The sequence below is a fragment of the Zalophus californianus genome, chromosome 11, assembly GCF_009762305.2.
Source record: "Zalophus californianus isolate mZalCal1 chromosome 11, mZalCal1.pri.v2, whole genome shotgun sequence".
NCBI classification, from domain to species: Eukaryota; Metazoa; Chordata; class Mammalia; order Carnivora; family Otariidae; genus Zalophus; species Zalophus californianus.
In genome coordinates, this window is record NC_045605.1 from 58,484,169 (window position 1) to 58,510,475 (window position 26,307).

Sequence of the window (26,307 nt, forward strand, 5' to 3'; positions counted from 1 at the left end):
TGACAGCCAGTAAAGATGGGGAACCCGTCTGGGGCCTTGAAGGTAAGCAGGAGGTCAAAGAGACACACAAGGCCAGAGGACATTATGGCACCGTCCTCAAGGACACCCCCCAGCCCTGGAAGAACCAGAGAGGATCAAGTCAGCATCTTTGAAACCTCAAGCTGGGAGGCTGCCAGGGGCAATGCCCTGAAGATGGAGTGGCTGGGTCTGCCCCTCAGTCTTGCCAAAGCCAACACCTGGACATGGTGTGCTTCCTCCGAGGGAGAAAAACACCCACAGGGTGGCATTTGGTCCTGGCGCCAGAGCACACATGATGGGTCAGCTGGGGGCTGTAGGGTTCTACATGGGGCAGTCCCTGAGAGCCCACGGGAGTGGGTAGGCTGGAAGAGAGAGCTGAAATGTCACCTGCTCTCACTCTTTCACCCAGGAATCTCTTATCAGTGCGGGTCAGCGCCACCGGGAACACACCTGTAGCGAGCAAGGCTGCGCTTATTATTTGATGCAGCAAAGACTTCACACTGGGGGATCCCTGGGGTGTCTCCAAAGCAGGGAGTTAGAGAAGGGTGCTTATAGGATCGTGGGGGGCTAGAGTCACTCAAAGGATGGTCTCTGGCAGAGACTGGTCACAATCTGCAGAGCAGGGATTTGCTGGAGCGGTCAGCAATCCTATGCTGAGAACACAGGAGTCCTCCAGGAGTGGTTACTATTAGATCTATTTGTCTGTAGTCTTCTCTTGGAACTATGAGTCTAAGGACATAGGTGTTTATAAGTGTGCGCTTAGTCCGAGATGGACAGCGTGGCTTGATCAAGCACTATTACCTGTTTTACAAGTCAGGGTGTGTTTTGCAAACTGTGTTCCCTGTTTCAATTCTCAGTCCTACTCCCACCTCGCACTCTCCAACAATCTGGCCGCCAGCAGGATCCTTTTCCTCTCATCATTCCACAGGCCAAGGTCTGGACCTCAGCAGCTCCCCCCCCCCCCCCCCCCCCCCCCCCCCCCCCGGCCCCGTCCTGCGTCGGCAGCCACTCTGACCACCAGGGGGCAGCAGGGAAGCGTCCGCGAACTGGGCACCTACAGCGTCAGAAGCACAGCCGCAGGAGGGAGGGGAGCCAGGGCTCAAGAAGGAAGGAATGGGTCTGATGCTCTGAACTGCCCGGTTTGCTTCCCTTTGTTGCCAGGAATTCTGGGAACGGGGAGCAAAAAGAGAAGGCAAATGGGGAGTGTGGAGGGATGGGAGCTGGGGAAAAGGGAGAAGAACGCGGAATGAAGGGAGTAGAAAGGGGTCCCCAGAGCTGGCTGCTGGGGACTTAGTAGTAAATTAAGAATAGAGAACTTAATTGACTTGGGCCATGAAGCACGCACACACCGGGTTCTCTCCCCACTCCCCGTCTCTCCCTACCATCCCCTTCCATTAGTTTGACCTCCTGGCAGCCCCTCTTCCCTCTGCTTCCTCCAGGGTGGCTGTCCACTCAAAGCTCTTCTGTCTCTAGGTATCTCCTTGGTGTCTGTGGGGGCTGCCCTTCCTCCTCAGCACTCTCCCTGGAACACAGATGTGACAACTCAACACACACATAAACACACACGCACAAGTACACGCACGCACACACGCATTAGCACAGGCTGCGTGGTGACCCATGCAGTAGGCTTTGAATTTCCTCCCCCACATTTTGCAGTTGCTTTGGTCACAAAGGCTGGTCTAACAGTTTAATCCCACAATGAGGTGGGACTTTTCATGTGGCTGCTGATTTGGAATTTGGCTCTAGGATATAAACCTAAGGATACACAGGGGGTAAAATACCCTACTTTTGAAAGAAACCCGAAAACAATTGGGGTCAGACGCCTTCTCAGAGTTTATTACCCCAGCCCTCTACCACCCTCCATGCTGAGTCTACAAGCTGACCACTGGGCTCAGTGACCCTGAAAACATCCCTGCTGTTTGTGAGTTCTGAACCAAGCCAGGTGAGAGGTGCTCTCGGAAAGTCACTCAAGAGACTGGGGCATAGGAGTTAGAGTCTCAGCAGGAAAGATGGGGCACACTCAGACTGGGTGAATGAAGAGACTCTTCACAAAGGTGTGGGCTGCTGTTGGGAAGGCTCCACTCGGAGGGGCACTGTTGGTCATGCTGTCCTAGCCAGAGAAGCAAGGACAGCAAGAAAGGGCTGTGGCAGTCCTGGGGAAGGTGTACTGGTCCCTTTCCTCCTCCCCACCTTGCCTGATATCCGGAGGAGAGAGGGACCCAAAGGAGGGGTGAGGTGGGTCCTCCCAGCACGGGGGAAGAAGAGGGGTGGGCATTAAATTAAGTAGGGCTTGGAACCTTAAGCTGGAATGAACTTTGTTAGCCACAAGTGACTCAAATATTTGGAGTTTGCCACATAAACAGTTTATGGATGGGAAAGGGAAATTAGACATTGAGCAGGCAGTACTGATAGGAAAATAAAATAGCTGTGTTTGTGCCTTCCTGCATTCTCACTGTTCAGTAAACTGGAAAAAGAAGTATTAGCAGTTCCATTTTATAAAGAAATTGAATTTGTGGTCATGGAGCTGGTGATGGCTGAGCTAGGCCAGAACCCTGCTCCTCCTGCCTCGACTTTCCTGGGTCCCCCAACCTCCTTCTTTTCCCAGAACCACAACTTGGTAACCCCGAATTCAGCACAAGCTAAAGCCACATTCGCGACAAACAGGACTGAGTAGAGTGCCCCAGGTTCCCAAGATACACCCCCTTCCACCCATGTCCCTTAAGCCTCTTTCCAGCACGCCCCCCTGAGGCCCTCCAAGGTGAGTTCTCAGAAGGCGCAGCTGGTGCCGATGAGGGCAGTGGAGGCTTCAGGGGCCTCGCATCTAGTCCCCACGCTGACTGCTGTGTGGCCTTGGGCAAGGCACAGCTCTCTCTGGGCCTCTTGTCCCCCAAGCAGTCAAACCATCCATGGGGTCCCTGCCAGGAGGGAAAACTGATTCCAACCGGCCCTGTCTTCCAGGGGACTCACGCGCTGCTTCACAACAGCCTTCAGGAGTTAACAGCCCCGGGAAGCCATGTCAAGTTGGGGAGGCCCGGAGGGAAGATATTTTGGGGCGGGCGGGTCTCCTGGTCACTGCTGGACAATGGTCCAGGGCAGCCATTGTGCCGGGAGTGGAAAATCCTTTTCTGACTCCATCTCCAAGGGCTGAAAATAGTCCAGGGTGAGCCCTTGGGGACTGAGTCTGGGGCCATGAGTGACTGGCCCAGCCCGGCCCATTGTTCCTGGCTGGAAGAGGATTGACACTGGACACCTGGCTGAACGAGAGCCAAGACAGAGGCAAACTCAGGAAGCCTGTATTGGAGGAAGAGCGGCTGGGCAGAGCCAAGCCCCATGGCAGATGGGGAAACTGAGGCCCAGAGAGGCGAAGGGATTCACCAAGGCACATGGTGCACAGGGGAGTGGAGGAGGAAAGCTTGGCTTCTGGGGTTCATCTGCCCTCCACTCTCCACCCCTCACCAGCACATGCTGCGTGGAAAGGCAAACACGTCTCTCACCCTGCAGTTCAGGCACTCCTGGCCAGACTCCACCCTCCACCTGCAAGGGGCAGGGCCATCGGGCAGCGGACCAGCTCCGCTCCAAGCCCCTGTGGGGTGCCAATGGTGTCGCTTTACCTCTCTGTCACTTGATGCCAGGGGAGAATCGCTGCCCACTCCAGTCCTCAGAACGGAGAGCCCAGGGGGTTGGGGGAATGGCTGTTAGTTGTGCCTTTGCTGAAGATCGAGGTGGCTGATGCCCTAACTGAGGCAGGGACAACTGGGTCATGGGAGGGAAGGGCTCCAAGCTCCAGAGGGTGGCCCAGAGAGGGCAGGCAGGTAGCCTCCGGTCACACAGCGAAAGTTGCCCATTCAATGCCTGCTCTCGGTCCTGGCAGCCTGGGTCTCCGGGCTCTTGGTTGAACCAAGAAGTAGTTGTAGCACCCCACGATGGGGACCATCAGTTAGGGAGAAATGGCTGTTGCCATGGGTGAGTGGGAGCTCTCTGGTCCACAGGGGCTGGCTCCAGAAGCTCGATATCAAGGGCCTCCCTCCCTCCTCCTCTGCTTCTCCCTGCTGCCCTCTCACAGCCTGGCACAGGGACAAGGTTCTGTAAACACACACAGGCTCATGGGCCGGAAGGCCACCCAGTGCCAAGGGTAGACCTGCTTTCCTCCTCCTCCTCCATCCTAGGGTCACAGGAGGCCCACTGTTGCTCACTGGCTGGACGTTCCTTTCCTTCAATAACGTATCCTAGTGCGGTTATATATTACATTATGTCAACTCCATGAGGGTAGGGTCCAGCTGGTTTGCCTCTGTATCACCTTGGCACCGTGCCTGCCATGTAAATGCTTACCAAGTGTTTCGTGCGTATTGATCCAATGCCTGTGTGGGAGGTGGTATGTCTTTTGGAAATGAGAAAACCAAGGCCCTGCAAGGTTCAGTAACTTGCCCAAGGTGCTACAGCTGCAGGAAGTGGAGATAACTTCCAGACAGAGGTGGTATGGGCTCCGGGTCTGTGCTCCCACCCCCACCCCCACTATACTGCCCCTTTCATCTTGAATTCCCACGGAGGGTTGCTTACACACCCTCCTGCCCAGCAGAGGTTGCAAGTGGAATGGGATGCTGGAAAGGAACTAATCTGGGCATCTGATGGACTCAGATTCGATCGTGACTCGCCCCCTGACTGCCTGTATAGCCTGGAGCAAGTCCTCACTTCTCAGAGCCTGTCCCCTCCTCTGCTAAATGGGGATAATAATGTCTATTTCACACAGTTGTGGGGAAGAATAAATAATAGAGACAAGAGGTGCCTGGGGCCTGCGTTAATACATGAGTACCCTTCCTCATGAGCTTGACTGAACGGAACAGCTCAAGTCTGTCATGACAAGGGTGGTGGCAGAGGGGTAGCTTTGGGGGCCTAACCTCCCTCCTGGGCCCTGGGTCCACCTGCCCCCCCAGGGCAGAGACCCCCTGTGTGCCAGGGCCGCGTCCTGGATGCAGAGCTCACCAAGACTAGTTCCTCCCCCCGCCCACTGCCCCCCCCTCCTCTTCTATGCCCCTGGCCTCAGTGCCACAGCTCCGCCCACCAGCTCCATCCACCAGGGTGGGGAGAGCTGGGGCAGTGAGGGTGATGACAGGAATCCCACAAAGGCATTGACCTGAACTAAAGGGAGCAGAGCAGCAGGGACAGCCTGAGCCCCTGGCACACATCCAGGTGCCACGCTGACCTGCTGAGTGACCTTGGGCAGGGCCCCACCCCTCTCAAGTCTACAGCTGGGCTGGATAATCCCTGGGGTCCCTGTCAGGTGGCTATGCCTTTTCACAGTGGCCTTCAAGAGTCAACAGCCCCAGGAAGTGATGTCAGGGTGAGGAGGTGGGGTGGTTGGGAGGGAGCACAGAGGCCCAGTGAGTAAGAGGAGATATTTTGAGAGCAGGCAGGTCCCCCACGTCACTACTGGACAATGGTCTGGGGCTGGGAGTGGAAAATCCTGCTCTTACTCGGGCTGAAAATAGCACAAGGCAGGAGGGTCAGGAACCTCACCCGCTAGGTGGATGGTTTCGGCCCTGAGCAGCAAGGCCAGACATCCACATGAGGGGTCAGGCAGTCTGACTGGGGCCCAGGGGTGGAACCCTGGGCCTGTCCCCTGGTTCCCTTAGAGTCTCACTTCCCTACCCCCACCAGTGTCTGCTACTGGATTAGATGGTGAGTAGGGCTCTCCTTTTCCCTAGGTCCTTTGTCCTTAGATATGTGCAGGCAGCTGGTTCAAGAAAGGCTTCCTGGGGCTCAGCCATAGTGTTGGCTCCATGTGCTGTAGGGCCATGGGTTCTCAGGGTCTCCAGGACAACTGCTTGAGGAGTAGGTAGGCAGGACATGAAAGAAATGGGAACTAAGGGTACTTGGGCATTTGGTGGCCACAGCCCTACCCCCAACCACAGATGCACACTCAGGAGTCCCCAAAATCACAATGTATAACCTCCTGCCTCTGGTCTAAGCAGGGCTGAGGGAATCATAGCCCAGCATTTACACTCTTGGGTGTAATCTTACCTGGGTATGGGGTTCCTATAAACTAGGATGGGGTTCAGCCTGAGCAGCAGCTGGTAGGAAAGAGATAGGCTTGGGCCTGCAGGAAAGGCTCAAGGACAGTCTGCAAAAGATAGTCACAAAAAAGCTCACGGGGACTCTGGTTACATTAACAGAAGTATAGGACCTAGAATATGGGAGGTGAGCATTTCACACTACTTTGAGCAGGTCACCCACATTGCAATGCAGAGTAATTTTCCTGGGTCATGGCTTGTGATGGGTCCCCTGTTGCATGAGGGAGCTGAGGAGCTAGACTCTAAATAGAGAACCCTTGGGGGATGCCCCATTCTGACAAAGTAGAATGGGAAGGGTGAAGAAGTCATAAGAGGCAGGCAGAATTTGGGTGGGGAAAGAATCTTCTCTCAGGCAAAGTGGGCCGATAGGGCAAGGGGTCTCCCAGAGGGAGAGGGAGTGAGTCTTTACATCTGAGATTAAGAGTGAAGCCTGTCAGCTTTGCCCTACCCCCTGCCCTAAGGCTGAGCTGGGCCCTGTTCAGCTGAGCTCTACAAATCTCCGCAGTGATCCTGGCTGGACCCAGAATCTGTCACAGGTGAGAAAGATCTCCCTCACCCGAAGCCCTGACCCAAGCTGAGCACCCAACTATAATGCCATATAGCTGGATTTTCCCAAGAGGCAGAGGACGGGACAGGAAGAGAAGTGGATCTCCTCCCATAGCCTGGGTGCCGGTTGCCCGGCCTGCCTCCAGTTCCTGCTTAGCCTGATTTCCTGTCCCCATGTCTTTGCCCGGGATGCACCCTGCACCTGGATGTTCTTCTCTGATGAACTGCTTTCCTCAGAAGCTACAGCTCAGGAGCGTCCCCCGCTCCAGGAAGCCTCCCTGAGCCCCTGGTCCACAGCCCCAACCACTCAGCGTTTTCCATGGTGTGCTGGAGCATCTGGGACCTGCTTGCTCCAAAATTTTCAGGAATTTTGCAAGGAGGCTGACATCACATTAGTAGTCTGAAATTGGCCAAGGCAGGCATATTTGCACCATGGCAGTTGGCAAGGCTACAAATAAGGGGTTCCCCTCACCCCCTGGAGAGCCAGTTAGACGGTTTAACATTTACCAACACGACTGGTCATAGCCATTAAGCCCTCAACTGGAAGATTCCAAGAACAGGACCCCATCTGGCTCCTGTTTGCTGAGGCAGCTAGTGGGAAGGCAGGTGGCACAAGAGTACGGGTTGGAGAAAGGACCCCAGTGTGGATGGTGAGAGCTTCTTAGGCCGTATCTTCATCCTCAAACCATACCATAGGGCACAGCGCAGCAGGCAACAACTTTAGTAGAAGTTACAGCCTCCAACTGGCTCCCAGCCCAGGGGAGCCTCCAGATGGGTTATGACATCGGTTCCCTGACGTTACGTTCGTCTCTCAGGATGGGGCTCCTCCTCAGAGGTGTGTCCACTGGGGCATCCAGACCTGCCCTAGACCCCTCTGTAGGAAGCTCTGGCTCAGCCCTGACCCCCTTACCAGGGTCCTTCGGTCAGCCTGAAACCCTGCCCCTCCTAGGTGGCTCAGGCCCAGACTGTGACCTTGGTATAAGTCACTTTCCCCTCTGGGCCTGTTTCTTCCATTTGACTTGATCAGGCTGGATACCCTGGCAGGCACAGCCAGCTATTTACGTGGGAGTCAGGCCAGGGGCGGCATTGGCCCCTTACCCTTGCCTTTCTTGAAGCCTTATTCCCCAGCTCACACATACAAATTGTGACTGGCGTCATAGGGACTGTTGAGATCTCTGGACCACAGAGAACATTCTGAGCCCCTGCCAAATGACAGAGCATTGACGTCATGGCTCCCTTGACCATCAGGCATGAGTCACGAATGGGCCCTATCTGGGGAGACCATCCCATCTGAAGAAGTCCTAGTTCCTACAGCACCCCCTCCCCATATTAACTTGCACAGGCCTGAGGGGTTCAGGTCCTACAGCGCATGTCCTTAGTGTTCTCACCATCAGCCGGTGTGGACTCTGTCCGCCTAGAGTCCTCACTGCTGGTCGATACATCTTTTGTCCTCTTGATGTCAGTCCTGTCCGACCTGCGCAGGCCCCCTCTGCGGCGAACCTGGGCAATAGGAGAGGGATCTGAGGGTGGCTTGGCATCTCGGGCAAAGCGCACGAGCCTCTGCCCCGCCAGGAAGTAGAGCACGGGGGTCAAGGCAACTGTTGGCACTGGCCAGTGGCCGGGTGATCTTGTAAGCCATGTTGACGGCGTTGAGGGTGTGGCAGCTGAGGTCCAGCGAGCGGAAGGAGTAGTAGAGGTGTGCGGGTGACGTGGAAAGGCAGGAAGCAGAGCGCGAAGACGGCCAGCACCACGGCAATGGTGCGCACTGACTTGCGCTTGGCCCGCGGCAGGCCTCCCGACGTCCCGTAGGCCGGCTTCAGCAGCCGCCGGGCCATAAGCACGTAGCACACCAGGATGATGGCGAAGGGCACGGCAAAGAGCAGGCCCAGCATGACGGAGCTGTAGGCCACGAACTGGCCGAAGAGCTCGGGCGCGGAGGTGTCGTGGCAGGTGATGTGCGGCCGCCCCGCACGCTGGTGGTGACCGAAGTAGAGCACGGGGGACTGGCAGGCCAACACCAGCACCCACACGGCGGCCGCCACGCGGCGGGGCGTAGTGCGCGCGGCCCCAGCGCAGCGAGCGCAGCGGGCGCAGGACCCCCAGGCACCGGTGCACCGCTGATGCACGTGAGGAAGAGGATGCTGCAGTAGAGGTTGGTGTAGAAGAGGAACGCACCAGCTTGCACAGCACCACGCTGAAGGGCCAGTGGTCGCCGCGGGCGTAGTAGTAGACCAGCAGCGGCAGGGATGCGGCGTACAGCGCGTCGCACACGGCCAGGTGGAACATGTACGTAGTGGACGCGTTCCAGGTCTTGAGGCGGCACAGGAAGACGTAGAGTGCGGCGGCGTTCAGACACAGCCCCAGCACACACACCACGCCATGGACACCGGCAGCAGCACGTACTTGAAGTCCTCATTGAAACGGCACTTGTAGCCCAGCTCGTCCCCTTCCCAGGAATCATTGACTGTGCCGTTCCAGCGGCCCAGGCCTGTGGCCATCGCCCTGAAGGGGGAGGGGCGGGGGGAAGAGCGGTCAGGGGTCATGACCGGGGCTCAGGGGGGGAGGCCTGACAGCCACCCGACCGGGACCATGAGGGGCCCCACGCACCCACAGATCCCCTTGGTTCAGATCTGCCCAACCACGTTCAAGGCCTTTGTAGCCATCCGACCTGGCTCTCTCCCTGGACCCAGAAGGCCCAGAACCGTGAAACACTAGGCTTCGAGAAGGCCTGAGATCCATGAATATCAGGGCCACGTACCTCTAAAACTTCAGAACAGGGGTAGGCAAACTACATCCTGAGGGCCAGATGCAGCCCACCAGTCTATTTCTGTAAAACAAAACAAAACAAAACAAAAAACCTTGATTGGAACATAATCATACCCATCTATTTATGAAGAGTTGAACAGTTGTGACAGAGACTATATGTTACCCAAAGCCTAAAATAGTTACCATCTGGCCTTAAAAAAAAAAAATTTTTTTTTTGGTGACCCTGCTCTAGAACCTCAGGAGCACAGAATTCTAGATTGAGGATCCTGAGCTTTAGAATCTGAGGAGCTGGGGGTCCCCGAGCAGTGTCATCTCAGATTCACAGAAAGGGGCCTTTAAGGATGACTGGGTCCACCTCACACCGAGTGCCCACTGCCTGCTGAGGCATTTCTGGCCACAGGGCAGCCCCTACCCTCCGGGAGGCATTAGAAAGTTCTTTCCTTAGGGGCGTCTGGGTGACTCAGTCAGGAAATGTCTGACTCCTGATTTCTGGTCATGATCTCAGGGTTGTAAGATTGAGCCCCCTCGCTGGGTTCTGTGCTGGGCATGGAGCCTGCTTGCGATTCTCTCTCTCCCTCTCCCTCTGTCCCCCAACCCTCTCTCTCCTCTTTAAAAGAAAAAAAAAAGTTCTTTCCTTTAGCTCATCTTTCCACTCTCTGGAGAGGCTCTGGCCCCGTGCCTGGTATTTTGGCATTTGAGGGAGTATTTCTAAGGGTCTCCCCCGTTAGGTCATTCATTCACCTCTGGCAAATAGTTTTTAGGGACGCCTATATTCTGGCACTTTCTGCATTTGTAAATGGCAGTCTATTCCTGGCCTATGAGGCTACCAGATGGGACAGTGACCCTCCTGAAGATTCCAGGGAAGTCTGGGACAGAGATGGGGATGGGAGCAGAGGGGGGACTTCTTTTGTGGGGCAAATTAAGCTTCCCCCAGGTCTACCTAGTTTCTCTTCACACACCACCACTATCTTGAGGATCTTCTACCCTCGTCCCCAGCGGGTATATAACACAACAGGGGGCCTGACCGCCCAGAGAGGGAGCACCTGGAGGCTGTCCACCTTACTCCTCTCCGTATCCCCAGTGGGACCAGTAAGAGCTCTCTCTCAGCTGCGAGGCAGGGGACAGAAATCCCAGTCTGGAGGGCAAAGATGTGCCCAAAGGTCCCAGGGGCAGGTTGGAAGTCATAGCAGGTAGGCAGATTTGGGACAAACACGAGAATAGCTTTCTAACAGTGGGAAGGGGCAAAGGGAGCTGATATATTTTTTTTTTAAGATTTTATTTATTTGACAGAGAGAGAGAGCACAAGTAGGAGGAATGGCAGGGAGAGGGAGAAACAGGACCCTGGGATCATGACCTGAGCCAAAAGCAGACGCTCAATTGACTGAGCCACCAGGCGCCCCATAAGGGAGCTGATATTTTCAAACCCTACTACTAGGTATGCTGTATAAATGTTATTTCATTCCATTTTTACAACATGCTTCTGGAAACCAGGTTATCATGCCCAGTTTTCCACTAAAGAGTCGAAGACCACAGATCATTCAAATAATTTGTGCCAAGGTCACATAGCTAGGGATGTCTGCAATTCCTATCCAGGTCCACCCCACAATGGAAGGGGCTATAGGAATGAGGTAGTGACCTCACTGCTTGGGGGGTATGCAAGCGCTCTTCTAGCAGAGCCTGCGGAAAGGTCTGTGTCCTGTGTGTGGGTGTGTCTGGGAGGCCGGAGAGGGCAGATGACACGTGAGTGCTCCCAGTTCTAGGAATCCAGGACCTGTACACAATTTTGGAACCTGAGGTCCTGGGAGGCTGGGACTTGCAGATTCTGTAGGGCCGGGTAACATCCACTCTCTTAGACCATGAGCTTCCTGCCCAGCCTGGAAGCAATAGTTCAGGGCCCCTGAGGTTGAGATTAGGGGGCTGAAAGACACATAGGTCCCTCAGTTTCCCTTCTCTCCCCATCCCCCATCCCCCCGACCCCAAATCTCTCTGTCTCCTGTTGTCAGCAAAGGTGCCACCGGGAAGAAGGGAGCGTGCACCTCCTTCCCACAGAGGCAGGTTCCTCCTCAAGGAGGCAGGGCTGATCCAGGGTGAGGAGGCAGGGAGATTCTGTGGTGCCAAGCTGAGAGGGGGCAGCTCCCCCTGCCAGGGGGATCTCTGGCCAGGGCTGGCCTACTGGGACCCCTCTTGCCCAGAGCCAGGCCTCAGGACCTGGCATTAAAGCATTTCCTGTACCCAACCCCTACTCCATGCAGTTCAGTGCTGCCTCCACCCCTCCTGCCTCTAGCCTCAGTTCCCCCCAATCCAGAGGGGTCTTTGTAAAGACAAAGTCATTCCTTTGCTTGAAACCCTCTGTGGCTCCTGCCTATTCTCAGGCAAAAACCCTGCTCCTCCTCGGTCTGGCACTGGAGGTTTCCCTAACCCAGCCGCTGTCGGCCGCACCAGCCCCATTCTCTGGGACCTGTGTTTCCTGCACGCACCGAACACACACTCCCAGCAATGGTTCATGGCGCTCCTTCAACCTGGACTCCATTCACACCCCTCACCTCCACTTGCTGCAATGACAACTTTTTATCCTTCAGCACAGCAAACTCCAGTGGTTAAGAACCTGGCCTCTGGAGCCAGACCACCTTTGTTGCCTCATCTGTAAAATGTGGCCATTAACCCACATCATACAACTGCTGTGAGGATTGAGTCACTTGATTGTGTAAAATGTTTGGAGTAGCGCCTGGCACACAGTAGGTACACTGTGGTGGTATGAGCTACAAGGCTCAGCCCAGATGTGGCCTTCTCCTGCAATCTTCAGGAAGCTCTCTCAAGTCACCAATGCGGGAGGCTGTACAGCAGGGGAGAGTGGCGGGCCGAGGGAGTGACACTAAGGCCCAAGCTGGGGCCAGGCCTGGGGACCCTGAGAGGGGAGCGATCTGGAAGGGGTAGGGACAGAGGCCAGAGAGACTGGCCCAGAGGGCGTTTGGGTAGGGGAGGGGCAGGCGAGGGAGGCTGGCCGGATGCCTGGAGGAGGAGCAGGTGTAGGGAGGAGGGGCACTCGTTATCAGACATGACAGTGCCTAGGCCTGGCAGGTCTCTCCTCGGGGTCAGGGCCCTCTCCCCCCCACCCTGCCCCTGCCCCTGCCCACCCCAAGCCATAGTCAGTGTCTCCACACAAAGATTTTCTTGCTAATCACTAAGGGTGGAATCTCCGATTCTAGTGAGCGGGGTGGAGACTTCCCCAAGTCTCTCACGAACCGAGGAAGCTGTCCTTTCCACCTGTTTCAAGACAGTCCTGGCCTCTACCCTCTCAGGCCAGCTGGGGACTCCATTGCCTTGGCCCCCATCAGAATGACCCTGCCTGCCCTCTCCCCTCCACTGGCTGGTCCACCAACCTGTGAGTACACTCTCCTGCCCCCCCAACCCCTGCTTATGAAGACAGTGAAATCCCCAGCCCTCTCCCTTGGCCCTCCGCTCTGGCTCTCCTCACCCCCAATGCCCTCGGGGTCTCACCCCTAGCTCCCTAGAGACCAGCTTCCACCTAACTTTGTCCAACACCACTTGCCAGCCCCTCTGTGCCCAGTTCTGGCTGGCCCTGCCTTGTAAGTGCCCTGCCAGGCTTCCCTGCCTTTGCTCATGCTGTTCTTTCTGCCTGGAAAGCCCTTCCAGAACCCACTCACACTGATCCTCATCTTGCCCACCCCTCCAGGGCTCTTCTCAAATGTCACCCTATCTCTGAAACTCTCCCCCTCCACAACCCCCGATATATCCTCACACCCTGTTGGGAATCTGTCCTTCCACCCTCTAACCCAACACATTCCAGGTGCTCCCAGAGGGCTGGGTCCATCTGGTTCTTTTCTCTGTCCCAATCATCCAGCAAGAGGCCTGATCCAGAGCAGGTATGACATGAATGAGAGAATGAATGAATGAAGCAAGCACAAGAAGATATAGGAGTCCAGAGGAGGCTGAGCTTTATGACAGTGGCCCTCCTTTCCCTTATTCCTCTCAGGGCCTCCCAGAATTGTCCTGACAAAGATTTCTCAGCTGCGGACCCTAGGTGGCCTCCTGGAACACTCCTGGGGGACCAACTCACCTGAGGCCTGCTCCTGGCTCCGGCCCTTGACAGGCACCTGGAGTGCCTCTCTTTCAAGAGCCCTGCCCTTCTCTGGCCAGGCAGGGAAATGCCAGGGGGGAGGGGAACCGGACCTAGGCATTCTGGAGGTGGGTCAGCTGTCTGAGCCAAGCACATTCTTTTATCTTGCTCATCCCTGGCTCAGGTCATCCCTGGGTCGGTCTGGGATCAGGAGTTCCTGGTCCTGGTGCCCTCTACCTAACCCCCAACCCCTCACTTTGTAGGGGCCAAGCCTGGCTGAACAGCTTCCACGCAGCATCTTCATTTCACCCCTCCCCACCCCCCTCCTCAGTAGATGCTGCCATAGAGGTCAAGCTATTTGTTCAAGGTCACACTGCTAGGAATTGGAGAACATGGGCTTGATACCAGGGCTCTCTGGCTCTGAAACCTGAATTCATCACAGCCTGGGATGAAGGAGCAGGGTGGGGATCCCTCTACTGAACCCCGGTTCAGGATATACACGTGCACGAGTGAGGCTGCATGAGCCTCCCAGCCAGTGAAGCCACCCTTGCACAACCCATACCTGGTCAGCCCCTGCTCTCAGTCAGGATGCTCAGCGCCTGCTCGGGTCCCTCACTCATGAATGAGCAGGCCTGGACCAGGACGCAGGGAATTCTTCAGGAAATAGGAAAAACAGGTCCCCTGGCCTGGGACTGCACCCAGCTTCTAGCATTTCTCAGGGCAGGCCGCGCCCGTGGGCTCTGTGGGAAGTGGAGACAGTGTGCACTCTTGGGCTCCTGGTGGCAGGAGTCAGCCAGGCAGAGCCTCCCCAGGCCTGCTTCCAGTGCCCGCGTGTCCCAGTAGGAGTGCCCTCTGCCCACCCGCACTCCCTAGCTGTCCACCCTCGCTCACGTGGTCCAGGGATGGTTGTTCCCAGTCCCCCTCCCCGGGCAGCCCCTTTCACAGGAGTGTGGCTCTGCTGAGGAAGGTCTTCCCCACATCCTGCAGAGCTGAGCTGCGTCTCCAATGCCCCCTCCCTCCATCCTGGTCTGTGCTTCAGTCCCTACAGTAGCAGTCAACACCCTCCTTGCCTGGTATACGCTCGACAGTCCTTACGCCAACGGTTTTGCTCAAGCTATGCCTCTATCTGGAGTCCTCCTCCCTGTCCCACCTCTAATCTCTCCCCCCATAGGTATTATAAACACACATGAACACACACGGGCATGGACGTACCCAGATACCCAGAGACATACACAGTCACATTCAGATGTATACACCGTGCGCGCGCGCGCGTGCACACACACACACCGTCCTAGACGGGGCCTAGAACAGCCTTTAGAAATCACGTGCACCAAACTCCCATTTGACAGAGGAGGAAACTGAGGCCCTGTCACACGATCGCACCATAGGCCAGGGACAGAGCCAAGACTGGAACGAAGGCCTCCTGGATTCTGGCCCCGGCTCTTGTCTTGTCTGCGAGGCCCTCACACACACCAGGCACAAGGTTTCATTGAGGGGGTGGTTACCTGGTGGAGGGACCCCTCTGGATGTGCAAGTCCCAGCACCCACTAGAACCTCAGACTCATCAGAGGAGAAAAAGGACATCCCCTTCCTTTTTCCATCTGCTTCATTTCCCTACAACGGGGGAGTGGGTCCGAGACAGCTAAAGCCAGGTCCCAGGGCTAGAAGCAAAGTGCAAGCATGGGGGGCAGTGAGAAGAGAGGAGGAGACAGCTGGCTGCGGGCAGGGGATAGGAGGTGTGGCGTGGGGGAAATGCCCCCAGGTCACTGCTCTCCTAGCGCACCTTGTCCCTGGAACCTCAGGCTGACTCGGGGCAGCCAGCCGGTAGCCATTTGCCAACCTGCTGAAGAGTCCAGTGACCAAGGAAAGAGCTTCACCTTTCATCCCACTCCACCCCATCTTCTTCTCCTTAGGAGATGCCCTCACTTAACAGACGAAGGTGGAGCAGAGCACTTTCTCAAGGCCATTCCTCCCATTTCTGAGAAGGATCTCTACTATCCATCCTTCCACACTATAAAACTCTGATATGTCCTTGACACTGCAGCCCCTTCCCAACCGCGTGTAACCCACCGGTCACTCACCGAGCCTTATCAGTTCAACCAGTGCAATGGCCCCAGCCCATGGCCTCAGGCTTGTGTTTCTTCTCCAGACCACTGCACCAGCCTACTCACTTGTCTCCTCGCCCCCACCCCATCCCTACAGTCCATCTTTCATACTGCAGTCATGGGTCTTCCTAAAACACAAATCTGACCATCTGCTGTTGAGCTCAAAGCCCTTCTACGGCTCCCTATTGCCGTCAGGCTAATGTCCAAGCTCCTGAGCCTGGCATTCAAGGCCCTGGCTGACCCAACCCCTGCCACCCTGCTAGACAACTCTCTCTCTCTGCCTTCGCCTCATCTCATCTCAAGCACAGCAAAAGCAATCCCATGGGAGAGCAATCCCTATCTTTGCTCAGGGATGCCCTCCCTTATCTTCCAACATATGTATCATAACAAGAGTGGAATGCTTTCTCTGTACCAGGTCCGTATTAGGTAGACCTCTTCATTTAATCCTGAGAAGCTCAGAGAGGCTAACTAATCTCTCCAGGGTCACAAAGCTAGCAAAATGCAGTCTTGATCTGACTTCAGGAGCTGTGCCCCTGATCACTACCTCTTACCCTCCACAGCCCAGATCCTCTGCTCCAGGAAGCTCCCCGACCAGCCCTCTTTGAGCTCCATGGCTCTGCCTGTCTGGTCAGTTCTCTGCCAGAGGGAACACCCTAGTGTTCTAGGGCTCTAGGTACTAGAATCTACTCTTCCTGGTATTTCCTCAGAGTGAAGCAGCCCTGATGGTTATTGTACCCATTTCACAAATCAAAACAACAACAACAACAAACTAAGGCCGGAAAGGGTCGCCCAAGATCTCATCCAAGGTCACCAGTGAGTGAGGGGCAGACCACCTGCCCTCTCTACCTGGTTCCACCTCCAGCTTTCTCCTTGTAGCCCCGGGCTAGTTAACGCAAAGCCACGAGGAGTGCCTGAGGCAGTTTCCAGGCTGGCTGCAGAATTTCCAGGGCGGTTGGACAACATTCCAGCTTCTCCACTAGGGCAGCTCCAGAATGAATGCACTGCCCACTCCCCCGCCTATCTGGCTGGCCCTGTCCAGCCTGGCAGGGCAGTGTGACATCACCACTCTGGAAACCCCTGCAACCTGCCTCTGCTGGGGGTGAGGTGCTATGAGGGGAAACAGAGGACCTGGACCCAGAACACCACTGAGGGGCAGGAGAGGGCAGGTGGGAAATCCCAGGGCTGCCATTCCCAGCTGTGGTACCTGGACGAGTCTCAGCTCCATGACCGGAGTCCCAATTTCCTTACAATCTAAGAAGAGCACCCACTGCATAAGGTTGTTGAGACAGTTAAAGGAGATGATTTAGACTCACTTTACGAAATAATTTAAAAAGATATGATTTCAGCAGGTGGGGAAGGCAGGGAGGATGGGAACATCCCAGGAAGACAAGACAGGCAGGAAACCCACAAAAATCATGGGCAGAGTAGCAAGGTCACAGCCAGACTGGCTATAGATCAAGTTTCCCACCCTGAAGGCCATCCTCAGAAGGGAGGGCAGTCCAGGGACCCCGTGCAGGAACGAGACCCCACTATACTCCTTAATTCACTCACCCTTTACAAAGGTTGCCATTTCTATGCCTGTCCCCATGCAGGGCACTTGGGGACTCCAAGGTGGGTTGGACCCTTCTGTGATCTCAAGGAGCTCACTGTCAAGGTGGAAAGCACAGGGGAGGACGGGGGAAGGCCCAGAAACAGGTGATGACAACTCAGGGTGATCAGGGCTGAAGGAAGCAGAGGCACCAGGGTTGAAGCAGCCAAGAGGGTCCTTTATGGGAATTGGGGGTGGGGTGGTCAGGGAAGGCTTCCTGGAGGAGAGGACACCTGACCTGCATTTTGGAAGATGGAGAGGAGTCAGGTGAGTGGAAAGAGAAGAGAAGCAGAGTGAGCAAAAAACCAGAGCAAGAGATCACATAGTATGTCTCGGGAACCGACAGTCACCCCTGTGGCTTGAGGGAAGCAGAGAGGCAAGGCTGGCTAGGAGGACACAAAGGACCTCGGAAGTTATTCTCCACGCCCCCCCAAATATACCCCACAGGGCTGAAGGCCAATAGTCTCCCCACTTTGCTTGGTGTGCTTTCTGCACCACAAGCACTGGGGCTGATCTGGGGAAACAGCTGAGGGGTAACCTCAGATGTTATCAGCAGGTGCCGTTGTGTGAAGACTTTGCAGCCTCCCCCAGGAGACCTTTGGGTTTGGCAGCCCCTTTTGGAGGTCTCTCTCCTTCTTGGAAGCCCCTAGAATCCTGGCTGTGGGGGCCACGCACTGGGAGAACATGTGCGTATAGGTCTCAGGTCAACCAGGCTGGCGTCCCACGTTACGGGTCAGGAGACTGAGACCCCTTAAGAGAAAGGGCCTTACTCAAGGTCTGGTGTTCTAATTATATTTAGTGAGGGGTTGGGCACCCTCACCCCCAGCCCTGAGCAGGACTCCAAACTACCTGTCCTTCCTCAACCCAGCACAGCCCAGCCCAGCCCAGTGCTCTAGAGACACACTGCTAACCTGAACCAGTTCAGAACCACAGTGCCCTGGACTCCACCCTGACCTGTCACATCCAAATGCCTCTAGCCAGGCTCAAGAAAAAGAACCCTGAGTTCAGGCTCCAACTTAGAACCACACATGCTGTGCAATCTTGGTCAAGTCAGTTCCCCTCTCTGAGCCTCGAGTTCTTCACTGATCAAATGGGGAGAATCACCACTCTATCAGACAGCTCCTAGGGAATGAGTAAGACAAGGGAGCAGGTGGTGCTCCATGCAGCTAGCAAATCATGCTCCTGTCCTGATGTGGGGGCTGCATCTACCTGTCCTAGCAAAGAGACACAGGAACCCTTTTCACCAGGGGGCCCTCCTGGGTAACCAGGAGGGGGGCAGAAGTCACGGTCAGAGTAGGCAAGGAAGGCTCTTGGAAGGGGCTGTGGTCAGGTCTGGAGAGAAGTAGGAAGGGTCCAGCCTGGAAGGAAAAGGGGAGAATTGGGAAAGCCAAGGTAGAAAAAAAGTACAAAAGTATAGAACAGGATACAAGTAAGTCTGTGATTCTGAGACTGTCTCACTCTGGGTGCTTCCAGAATTCTGAGTTCATTGGTTCTTTTTTTTTTTTTTTAAAGATTTTATTTATTTATTCATGAAAGACAGAGAGAGAGAGAGAGAGAGAGAGAGGCAGAGGGAGAAGCAGGCTCCCAAGGAGCAGGGAGCCCGATGTGGGACTCGATCCCAGGACCCCGGGATCATGACCTGAGCCGAAGGCAGACGCTTAACCATCTGAGCCACCCAGGTGCCCTGAGTTCGTTGGTTCTGACAGTCCAATTCCAAGAGTCTCTGGCTCTAAGTGTTTCTTCAGGTCTGTTACTCACTTGCCTCTGATAGCCTTTGGTTTTGAGATTCTCAAAACCACAGGAGTCTGGACTCTCAGAGCAATGTAATCATAGATCACTGTCCCTGGAGCCACAGAGTCTTAGCAAACACTTGCCAGTGTCCCCATGTGCCCAACCGCAGAGAGACCCCGCAAACCCAGACTCAGATCAGACTTGGTCAGGAGCTCCACTCTGGATGGAGAGAAAGACACAGACATGGACTAGGTCCACTTGGGTGATTAAGCCACGACCAAGGGAAGCCCAGGAGCCACAGAGCCCAGGGGAACTCCTAACCAGCCTGTGGGGGCTGCGCAGAGGTGGGATCATTTGATCTGGGACCTGATGGAAGATTAGGAGTTTGGCAGGTGGATGAGAAAGGGAGGAAGGCACTGAAGGCGGAAAGAAGAGCGTGTGCAAAGACTTAGTGGTGTGCTAGTGTGGCCCTCGGGTCATGTGAGACTGGTATGGAGGGGTTGGTGGCACAGAATGTGTGTGGGCCTGAGGGACTCACATGAAAAGGCTTGACTGCCAGGTTGAGGAGCTCAGCCTCTATCCTGAGGACAATGGGGAGCCATGGCCAGGCTTAAGCAGGGAAGGACATAGTCAGAGTGACCTTGACAATGATGGTGCCACATGCAAAGTGGATAGAACAGAGGGGTCTAAAGGGAGGAGACCAAGGAGGAGACTACACATGTAATGGTCTAGTGAGAGGCGCTGGTCCCTTAGCCCTGGATTCTCTGAGATGGGGAGCATCCTTGCCGGCCCACAGCACAGTCATAGCAAGACTCCTCCTCCCGCAGCTGGGGCTGGGGACGCCGGGCACTCACCAGGAAGCTAGAGCAACGCCAGGAGCCTCCCCTGAGGGAGGGGAGCTTGAAGGAGGCTTGAAGGAGGCCCTCCTCCCATGCTCCAGGGCCCAAGCAGTATTGCTGCCACTGTAAACCCAGGGCCAGGGTGCCAGGGTAGGGGCCCAAGGAGGAAGCAGCTGCCCAGGAGGGCCCAGGCTGCCCACCCTCCCATCAGGGACTCCAGCTACTCACTCTGGACCAGAAATACTCAGGCCTAGGAGATGCTGTAACAGGGGAGTGGAGGAACTCCTCTGCTCAAGCACCAACTGTAGCTCCCCATGGAGCAAGGCCCCCCTCTTCCACTACACACTCACTTCCACACGGTCATTCATTTCCCAAGCACTCCCTGGCACCTGCTCTGTGCCCAGCCTGTGCTGGGTGATACGGATGGAGAGAAAGCAGGCTGGTCTAGTCCTGCAACTGACCTTGAGGATGAGCAGAGAGGTCAGGGAAGGCCCCACAGCCAGCCTCACCCCATCAGGACCGGATGGCTGGGAGAGGCCAGGACTGAGGACCCAAAGGCAGCCAAAGGAAGGTGTGGGTCAAAGAGTGCACCAGCCAGGCCCACAGGAGACAGTTCAGGAAGAGAGAGGATTTCACTAGGAGAGCCTCCACCTTTCTCGCTGGATCAGCGGGGCTTCCCTGGTCCTGTGAGCAGCATGGTTCATCAGGCCACGAGCAAGACCTAAAGTCACGTTTCCCGGGCAAGATTCAAACTTCCTTCAGCCTGAAAGCCAGAGGAGCAGGCCTTACTCAGATGGAACTTCTGTCTTGAACAGGGAGAGGTAAGTTGGGTCAGGGAGGCAGAAGCCCTAGCTTTCACCTCGGCTCTGTGATCTTGGGAAGGAAACTCTGAGCCTCTCATTCCTCATCTGCAAAATAGGGGTAATAATTCCTCTGTCATAGGGTTGGTAGAGGACAAAATAAGGAACTTTTATAAATTGTTCCTAGTAAGCTGCCTCTGCAGAGGGGGCACAGGGGGAGGAAGGCAGTCAGTTAAGATTCCAGTAACTAGCACAACCCCTTGTTACTGCATCCATGTTCTAGTATCTTCAAAACGCATTGAAGTCTCTGAATATCACACTTCTCCTTGTGCGTTGCACTCCACCGCTTACAACGCCCTTTCCTGACTACTGTCTTAAGAATCGTCATAGCAACCTTGCATTTGAAGGTACAAGGATAGTCACATCCAATTTACAGATGGCAAAACTGACACCTAGAGGGCACCGTGGCCTCTCTAAGGGCTACAGCCAGGAAAGAAGCCAAATCAAAGCACTCACCCATGAGGCCTTGGTGATTTCTCGTACTCTTTTAGCTGGTCCTTAGCGGCTCCAGAAGCCCCAGAGCCCTGTGCATCCTGGGCAGGAAGAGATAGGAATGGAGGGGTCATACCCTCACTCTGTAGCCCAAGCCTGCCAACCATTTATGAAGGTCGCCCAGTGTGATCCTCCAACTCCTCTGGCTCGACCCCAGGACATTCCAAGGCAGGAAGGAGAGGAGGTTGACAATTCTTTCGTGTGGTGGCCTCCGCAAGCCCATACTCTCGACACAGGACCTGACCAGTGCTGGCCTCCTTTTAAAGGCTGGCAGGGCAGGAACTGCCCCAAGGTCACCCAGCAAGTTGGGGGAAGAGCTGGGATGGGATCAGTTGCAGGTCTCCTGGCTCCCACTGGGGAAGGGAAGCCCTAAGTGTCCCCAAATTCCTCACCCCGAGCACCTAAGGGCTGAGGGAAGTGTTTGGCCGAGGGATCAAGGGCTCAGAGTATAAATAATGCCTGGATGGTTCTGGTGTCTCTATCTGACCTCCTTGTATAGCACTACTTGATCCATTCTCCACCTGGCAGCCAGAAAGATCTTTCTGAAATCCTGCTTTAACCATGGATGTTCCCTGTCCATAAACCTTTCATGGCTCCCTATGGCCTTCAGGATGAAATCAAAGTTTTCAGCTTGCACACTCTGGGTCTTGTAGTGTCCCAGAACACACTGTCCTGACAACCTGTGTCACCTACCTCAATGACTGGATTCTAGTTCCCTCTACTTTGTGATGACACGGAGCTCCACTGTAGACATGCCTTCCCTGGGAAAGCTGGGGGCAGGGGGCAGGGGGGCAGGGGATAGGGGTTCCTACTGCTCTCTCAGTTCAGCTCAGCCCTGTGCAGGGTGCTGGCAAAAGAGAAATGAGCAAGAGCCACTTTGTGCCCTCCAGGGGCCCCAGACGTCTGGACCCAGAGACCGTACAGTACAAGGTGGAACCAGGGCTGTCAGCACTGGGACTTGAAATAGTCAGAAGAGGCTCCAACCCAACTGTGGGATCAAGGAAGGCTTCCCCAATGAGGGGAACTCTGAGCTGGGCCCCAAGCCTGGGTAATTCTCCAACTGAGGAAGATGAGGCTAGGAGGGCATTTCAGGCAGTGCTACACGCCATCACTAGAGAGGGTGGTGGGTCAGGCAGGAGAAGGGGCTGGAGAGGTTGGCAAGGAGCAGTTCTTGGAGGCCCTGAGTCCCAGGTTAAGGGTTCAAGCTGGGTCTTGCTAGCCCAGGGAAGAGAATAGCTGAGATATGGGTTTCAGGAGGTTTCCTCCAAGGACTGACCCCACCGGGATACCCAAGCATCGGGCCTACCCAGAAGGACACTGGTACTGAACATGACCCACACATCAGCAACTCAACGGCCCTCAAGTTCCAGAGTATTACTGATCCCCTTTCACAGATGAGGCCACCGAGGCTCAGAGAAGGTCACACAGGGGCCAAGGCAGGACTGGAACAGAGGTTTGAGTCTCCAGAGAGCTTTTGTGGGCCCTATCTGCTTAAAGAATCTCCTTCCCAACCACTCCCACACACAGATAACTGGGACTTAACAGGGCCACACCCTAGCCTTCAAAAGCTCCCCATTATTCCCGCCTAGAGCCCCAAACAAACCGGGCACCTCAGGCTGCTGGTCCAGGGAAGCTGAGGATGCCATGCTGAAAGGAACAGCGCCACCAGCCCCACAGACCCCAAACTGGCAGTTTGAATCCACAGCTGGGCCTGGCCCTTGGGTCTGGCTCCTGGGGAAGGGGGGCGAAACCCGCTGCCGTGCGCAGTTGGGGAGAGGAGGGAGGACACTGCCTTTCTTCAATCTGACCCTGCCTACAGCACCGCCTTCCAGATTAAAAGTCCCCTGAGAGAGGCTTAACTGTCCTTCCAGGCCACTGTCCCAACCCCCACCCCCACCCCCAACCCCGCCCCGCCCCCAGTTTTACGAGGCCCCGGCGGGGTGGGCGCCCAGGGTGCCCCTGGGTTGAGGGGGCGCAGCCGGCCTTCCAGGGGCTCGCGGGTCTCCGGGGCGCTGGCCCACGCCTCGGGGCGCTCCCACCAGAGCACACACAAACAAGTCCCACAGGTTCAGCCACCCGACCCGCCGGGGCGCACGCACTCCCCCACTGATACTCAGACTTTCCCAAAGACGCCGACCCACACTCACCGAGGTATCGGATCGCGCTCCGGGAGCTGGACGCGCCGCTGGAGACGGAGCCCGACCACGGCCCCACCGGCGCACTCGCACTGCTCCGAGCCGCGCGCCACTCGGACGACCACGCGCACGGCTCTGCCGGCCCAGCGCCGAGGGGGCAGCCGCCGCGTCCCGGGCGCGCCTGCCGATTCCCCCCGCCTCCGGTCCCTCCAGGCGGCCGGCCCGGCACGTCGGCGGGGCGCTCGGCCGCCCGGCTCCCGCCGCCACCGCCGCCGCCGCCGCCGCCGGGACCCACGTGCCCGGAGCCCCGCCCGCCCCGCCTATAACTAACTCTGCCCAGGCCCGGACAGGCCAGGGCGAGGCGGACTCTGGACACGGGCTGGTACCGCCCCTCCCGCCAGGACGGACCCCGCGCCAGAGGCGCGGCGACACCGCGGCGATACGCGTGCAGAGGGAAGGCGTCGGCGGCTACTGACTGACTATAGCGCCTGGCGGGACGGCGGCCGCCCGCCTGCCTCACACGAGATGTGGGCAGGTTTTCAGAGACACTAAATCGGCGGAGTTGGTCGGCCACCTGTGTGGCTCCTGTCGCTGCGCACCGCGAGACCTTTCAGCGAGCCCGCCCTCTCCTGCCAGGTACCTGCTCGGAGCACCACGATAAGAACTCGCCTCCCTGGCTTGTGACCCGGAGGCGGAGGCGGGGGAGGGTGTCCCTATTGCCTAGAGAGGAAATACATTCCGGGTCCTGCGTCTCTCCAGTGCCAGAGCGGACGGGGCTATAGGGGAGAGCCTCACCTGTGCCTTTCCTGGCCCTGATAGACACTAGAAATTTCCTGAACAGCTGGCTTTTCTTTATCCCTCCTCTTGAGCGGCTTCCTTTGAGCCGCCTTCTCAGACTACACACACACACTTCCCTTCTCCGCTTTCAACCCCACTCTGACGGCCTTCTCTGGTCAGGGACTATGTCTGTGCGTTTTCTAGACTGTGAGCCAGCGCCAGGAGGAGGAAGGCCTGCAGCCCGCACCAGCGTTCCCCGGAGTTGCTTAATACTTGTTGAACACTGAATGGATGAATGGATGAATGTCCCCCCTCCCCGCCCCATTCTGGTGTAGGTGTTAGGAGTATAGCTTCAGCACTGACTCCGGGAGACCTTGACCCCCTAGTTCCAGTCCCTCTCGAGGCCTCCTTTTTTGTGACAGAGGCAATCACAGCCTTCATCCATCTGGGCTTTGGATAGTGGGTGTCTACAAAGTAGTAGGAAGTTTCTTTCTGTGGCCAGGGAGCTCGCCAGGGCCGTGGGGCCTTGGGTCCTTCTGGGCTCCGGTCAGCTGACTGAGGTCTGGCTCCTGGCCCCCGGAGGGGCCCAAAGAAAGGCCCAGGAAGGATACTGGCTGCAGTCTTGCCAGGAGCAGAGTAGACACACAGCCCTGTGTGGCTGAGCTGCCTCTGCAGTCCCCTGGGGACCTCCTCCTGGAAGGCACAAAGGCCTCTTGTCCAGCTTCCTCCACCTGTCGTCCAAACTGGCCCATGCAGCTTCTAGGGCTAGGAATCCTACGGCTCTCACTTATGGAGCCGAGGCTCGGGTCCCAATGTGGGGAAGTCCCCTGGTCACTGGAGGCCCCAGCCAACACCCCTTTCTCCTTTCTCTCCCAAGCCTTCAGACCTCTACTGTGACTACTACTAAGCTCAAGAGAAAAAATTCCTTTGATACCAGGATGAGGATCTGGGGCTCTGCCTCAGTCTCCAGCCGCCTGGAAAGTGGGTAGCCAGAGTCCTGCTCCTGCTCTAGTGCAACGCCCTTAACTTTACAGTCAAAGAAACAGCATTCCTGAGACACCCCAAGGCAGAGCTCCCACAACAAGTGACTTAGGCCTGAGAAACAGAAGAAAGGGACATGTCCTTGAACTCTACAGCCTTGGGGTCTTGCCTCACCTCTCCTATGACTCTGAGCTTCAGTTTCTTCTTCTGCAAAATGGTAACAATCGCTTTCTCACTGGCCTGACTGAAATTCTTTTTTTTAGGGTTTTGCCCATCCTCCTGAGCTGCCCGGGTTTGAAGGGTTAGTATCCCTTCTAATGAGGGGCTGGAAATCTGGGTCTCTTGACATGTTCCCCTGACACTGTCATCAGTGGGCTTGAGAGATCAAGTCCAGCAGGTTCCAAATCCCCTAGCTGAGTACCCCCCTACTTGGGGTGGCCTCAGGAGCCCCGATCCACTGCAACCTAAGTGCCCTTATTTTTATCTCGTACTTATTTACATTTCCTGGCAATAGTTTGTTGAGAAAAATAGACGTTTCTGTGGCTAAAAGACTTTATATTTATTTATTTTTTTTGTAAAGATTTTATTTATTCATTTGCGAGAGAGACAGAGAAAGAACAAGTACGGGAGAGGCAGAGGAGAGGAAGAAGCAGACTCCCCGCTGAGCAAGGAGCCCGATGCAGGACTCGATCCCAGGACCCTGGGATCATGACCTGAGCCGAAGGCAGACGCTTAACCATCTGAGCTGCCCAGGCGCCCTGTGGCTAAAAGATTTTAGACCCATTGACCCCCGCCAGGAAATTGAGGCTCAGTAAGTCCCACAACAAGCCCTACACAAGGCCCTCTCTGGAAGGTCGGAGGGGCCTCCAAGGAGCCTCCCTGGAACCGAGCAGCCCAGGCAGACGGGTGGTGCAGACCCAGGCACGTCATGGTCCCCAAGAGGAGGGTTAATGGAGCCATGGGAGGGAGCTGGTTGCGGGTTCCATTAGCAGAAGCGGGTCAGGATGGGGAAGGGTGAACCCAAGAGCACTTCTCCCCATGCATTAGGAGGCTTCCTGTCTCTCCGACCCTGAGGAGCTCTTGGCGTTCTTAAGCCTTCTCATCTTCCGTCTCTCTACTTCTCTCATCTCCCCCGAGAAAACTCTCTGCTCTGAGAATCGGTGCTGGGAGTGAAAGCCCCTGCCCTTGCTCAGCGGGGATACTTCCAAGCCCCCTTCACAGGCCAAGGTGGGGTATCTGTCACCCCTCCCAGCCATCACCTGCCTCACACCTTCTGTGGCTCCACCACCTTTAGAGAAAGCCCACCTCTGCAGCCCGCCACGC

At 56.1% G+C, this 26,307-nt stretch overlaps 1 protein-coding gene across 1 annotated transcript; it reads right to left on the reverse strand.

Moving 5' to 3' along the window:
• Nucleotides 1–1,007: 1,007 nt before the first annotated feature.
• P2RY2 (purinergic receptor P2Y2) lies at nucleotides 1,008–23,482 on the reverse strand. The gene is given in 8 exon segments (XM_027579238.2): nucleotides 1,008–8,219; nucleotides 8,221–8,328; nucleotides 8,330–8,680; nucleotides 8,682–8,747; nucleotides 8,749–8,804; nucleotides 8,807–9,013; nucleotides 9,016–9,134; nucleotides 23,239–23,482. Coding segments are annotated over 7 exon segments (1,137 nt in total). The 5' UTR covers nucleotides 9,131–9,134; nucleotides 23,239–23,482; the 3' UTR covers nucleotides 1,008–7,985.
• Between the last annotated feature and the right edge of the window lie 2,825 nt (nucleotides 23,483–26,307).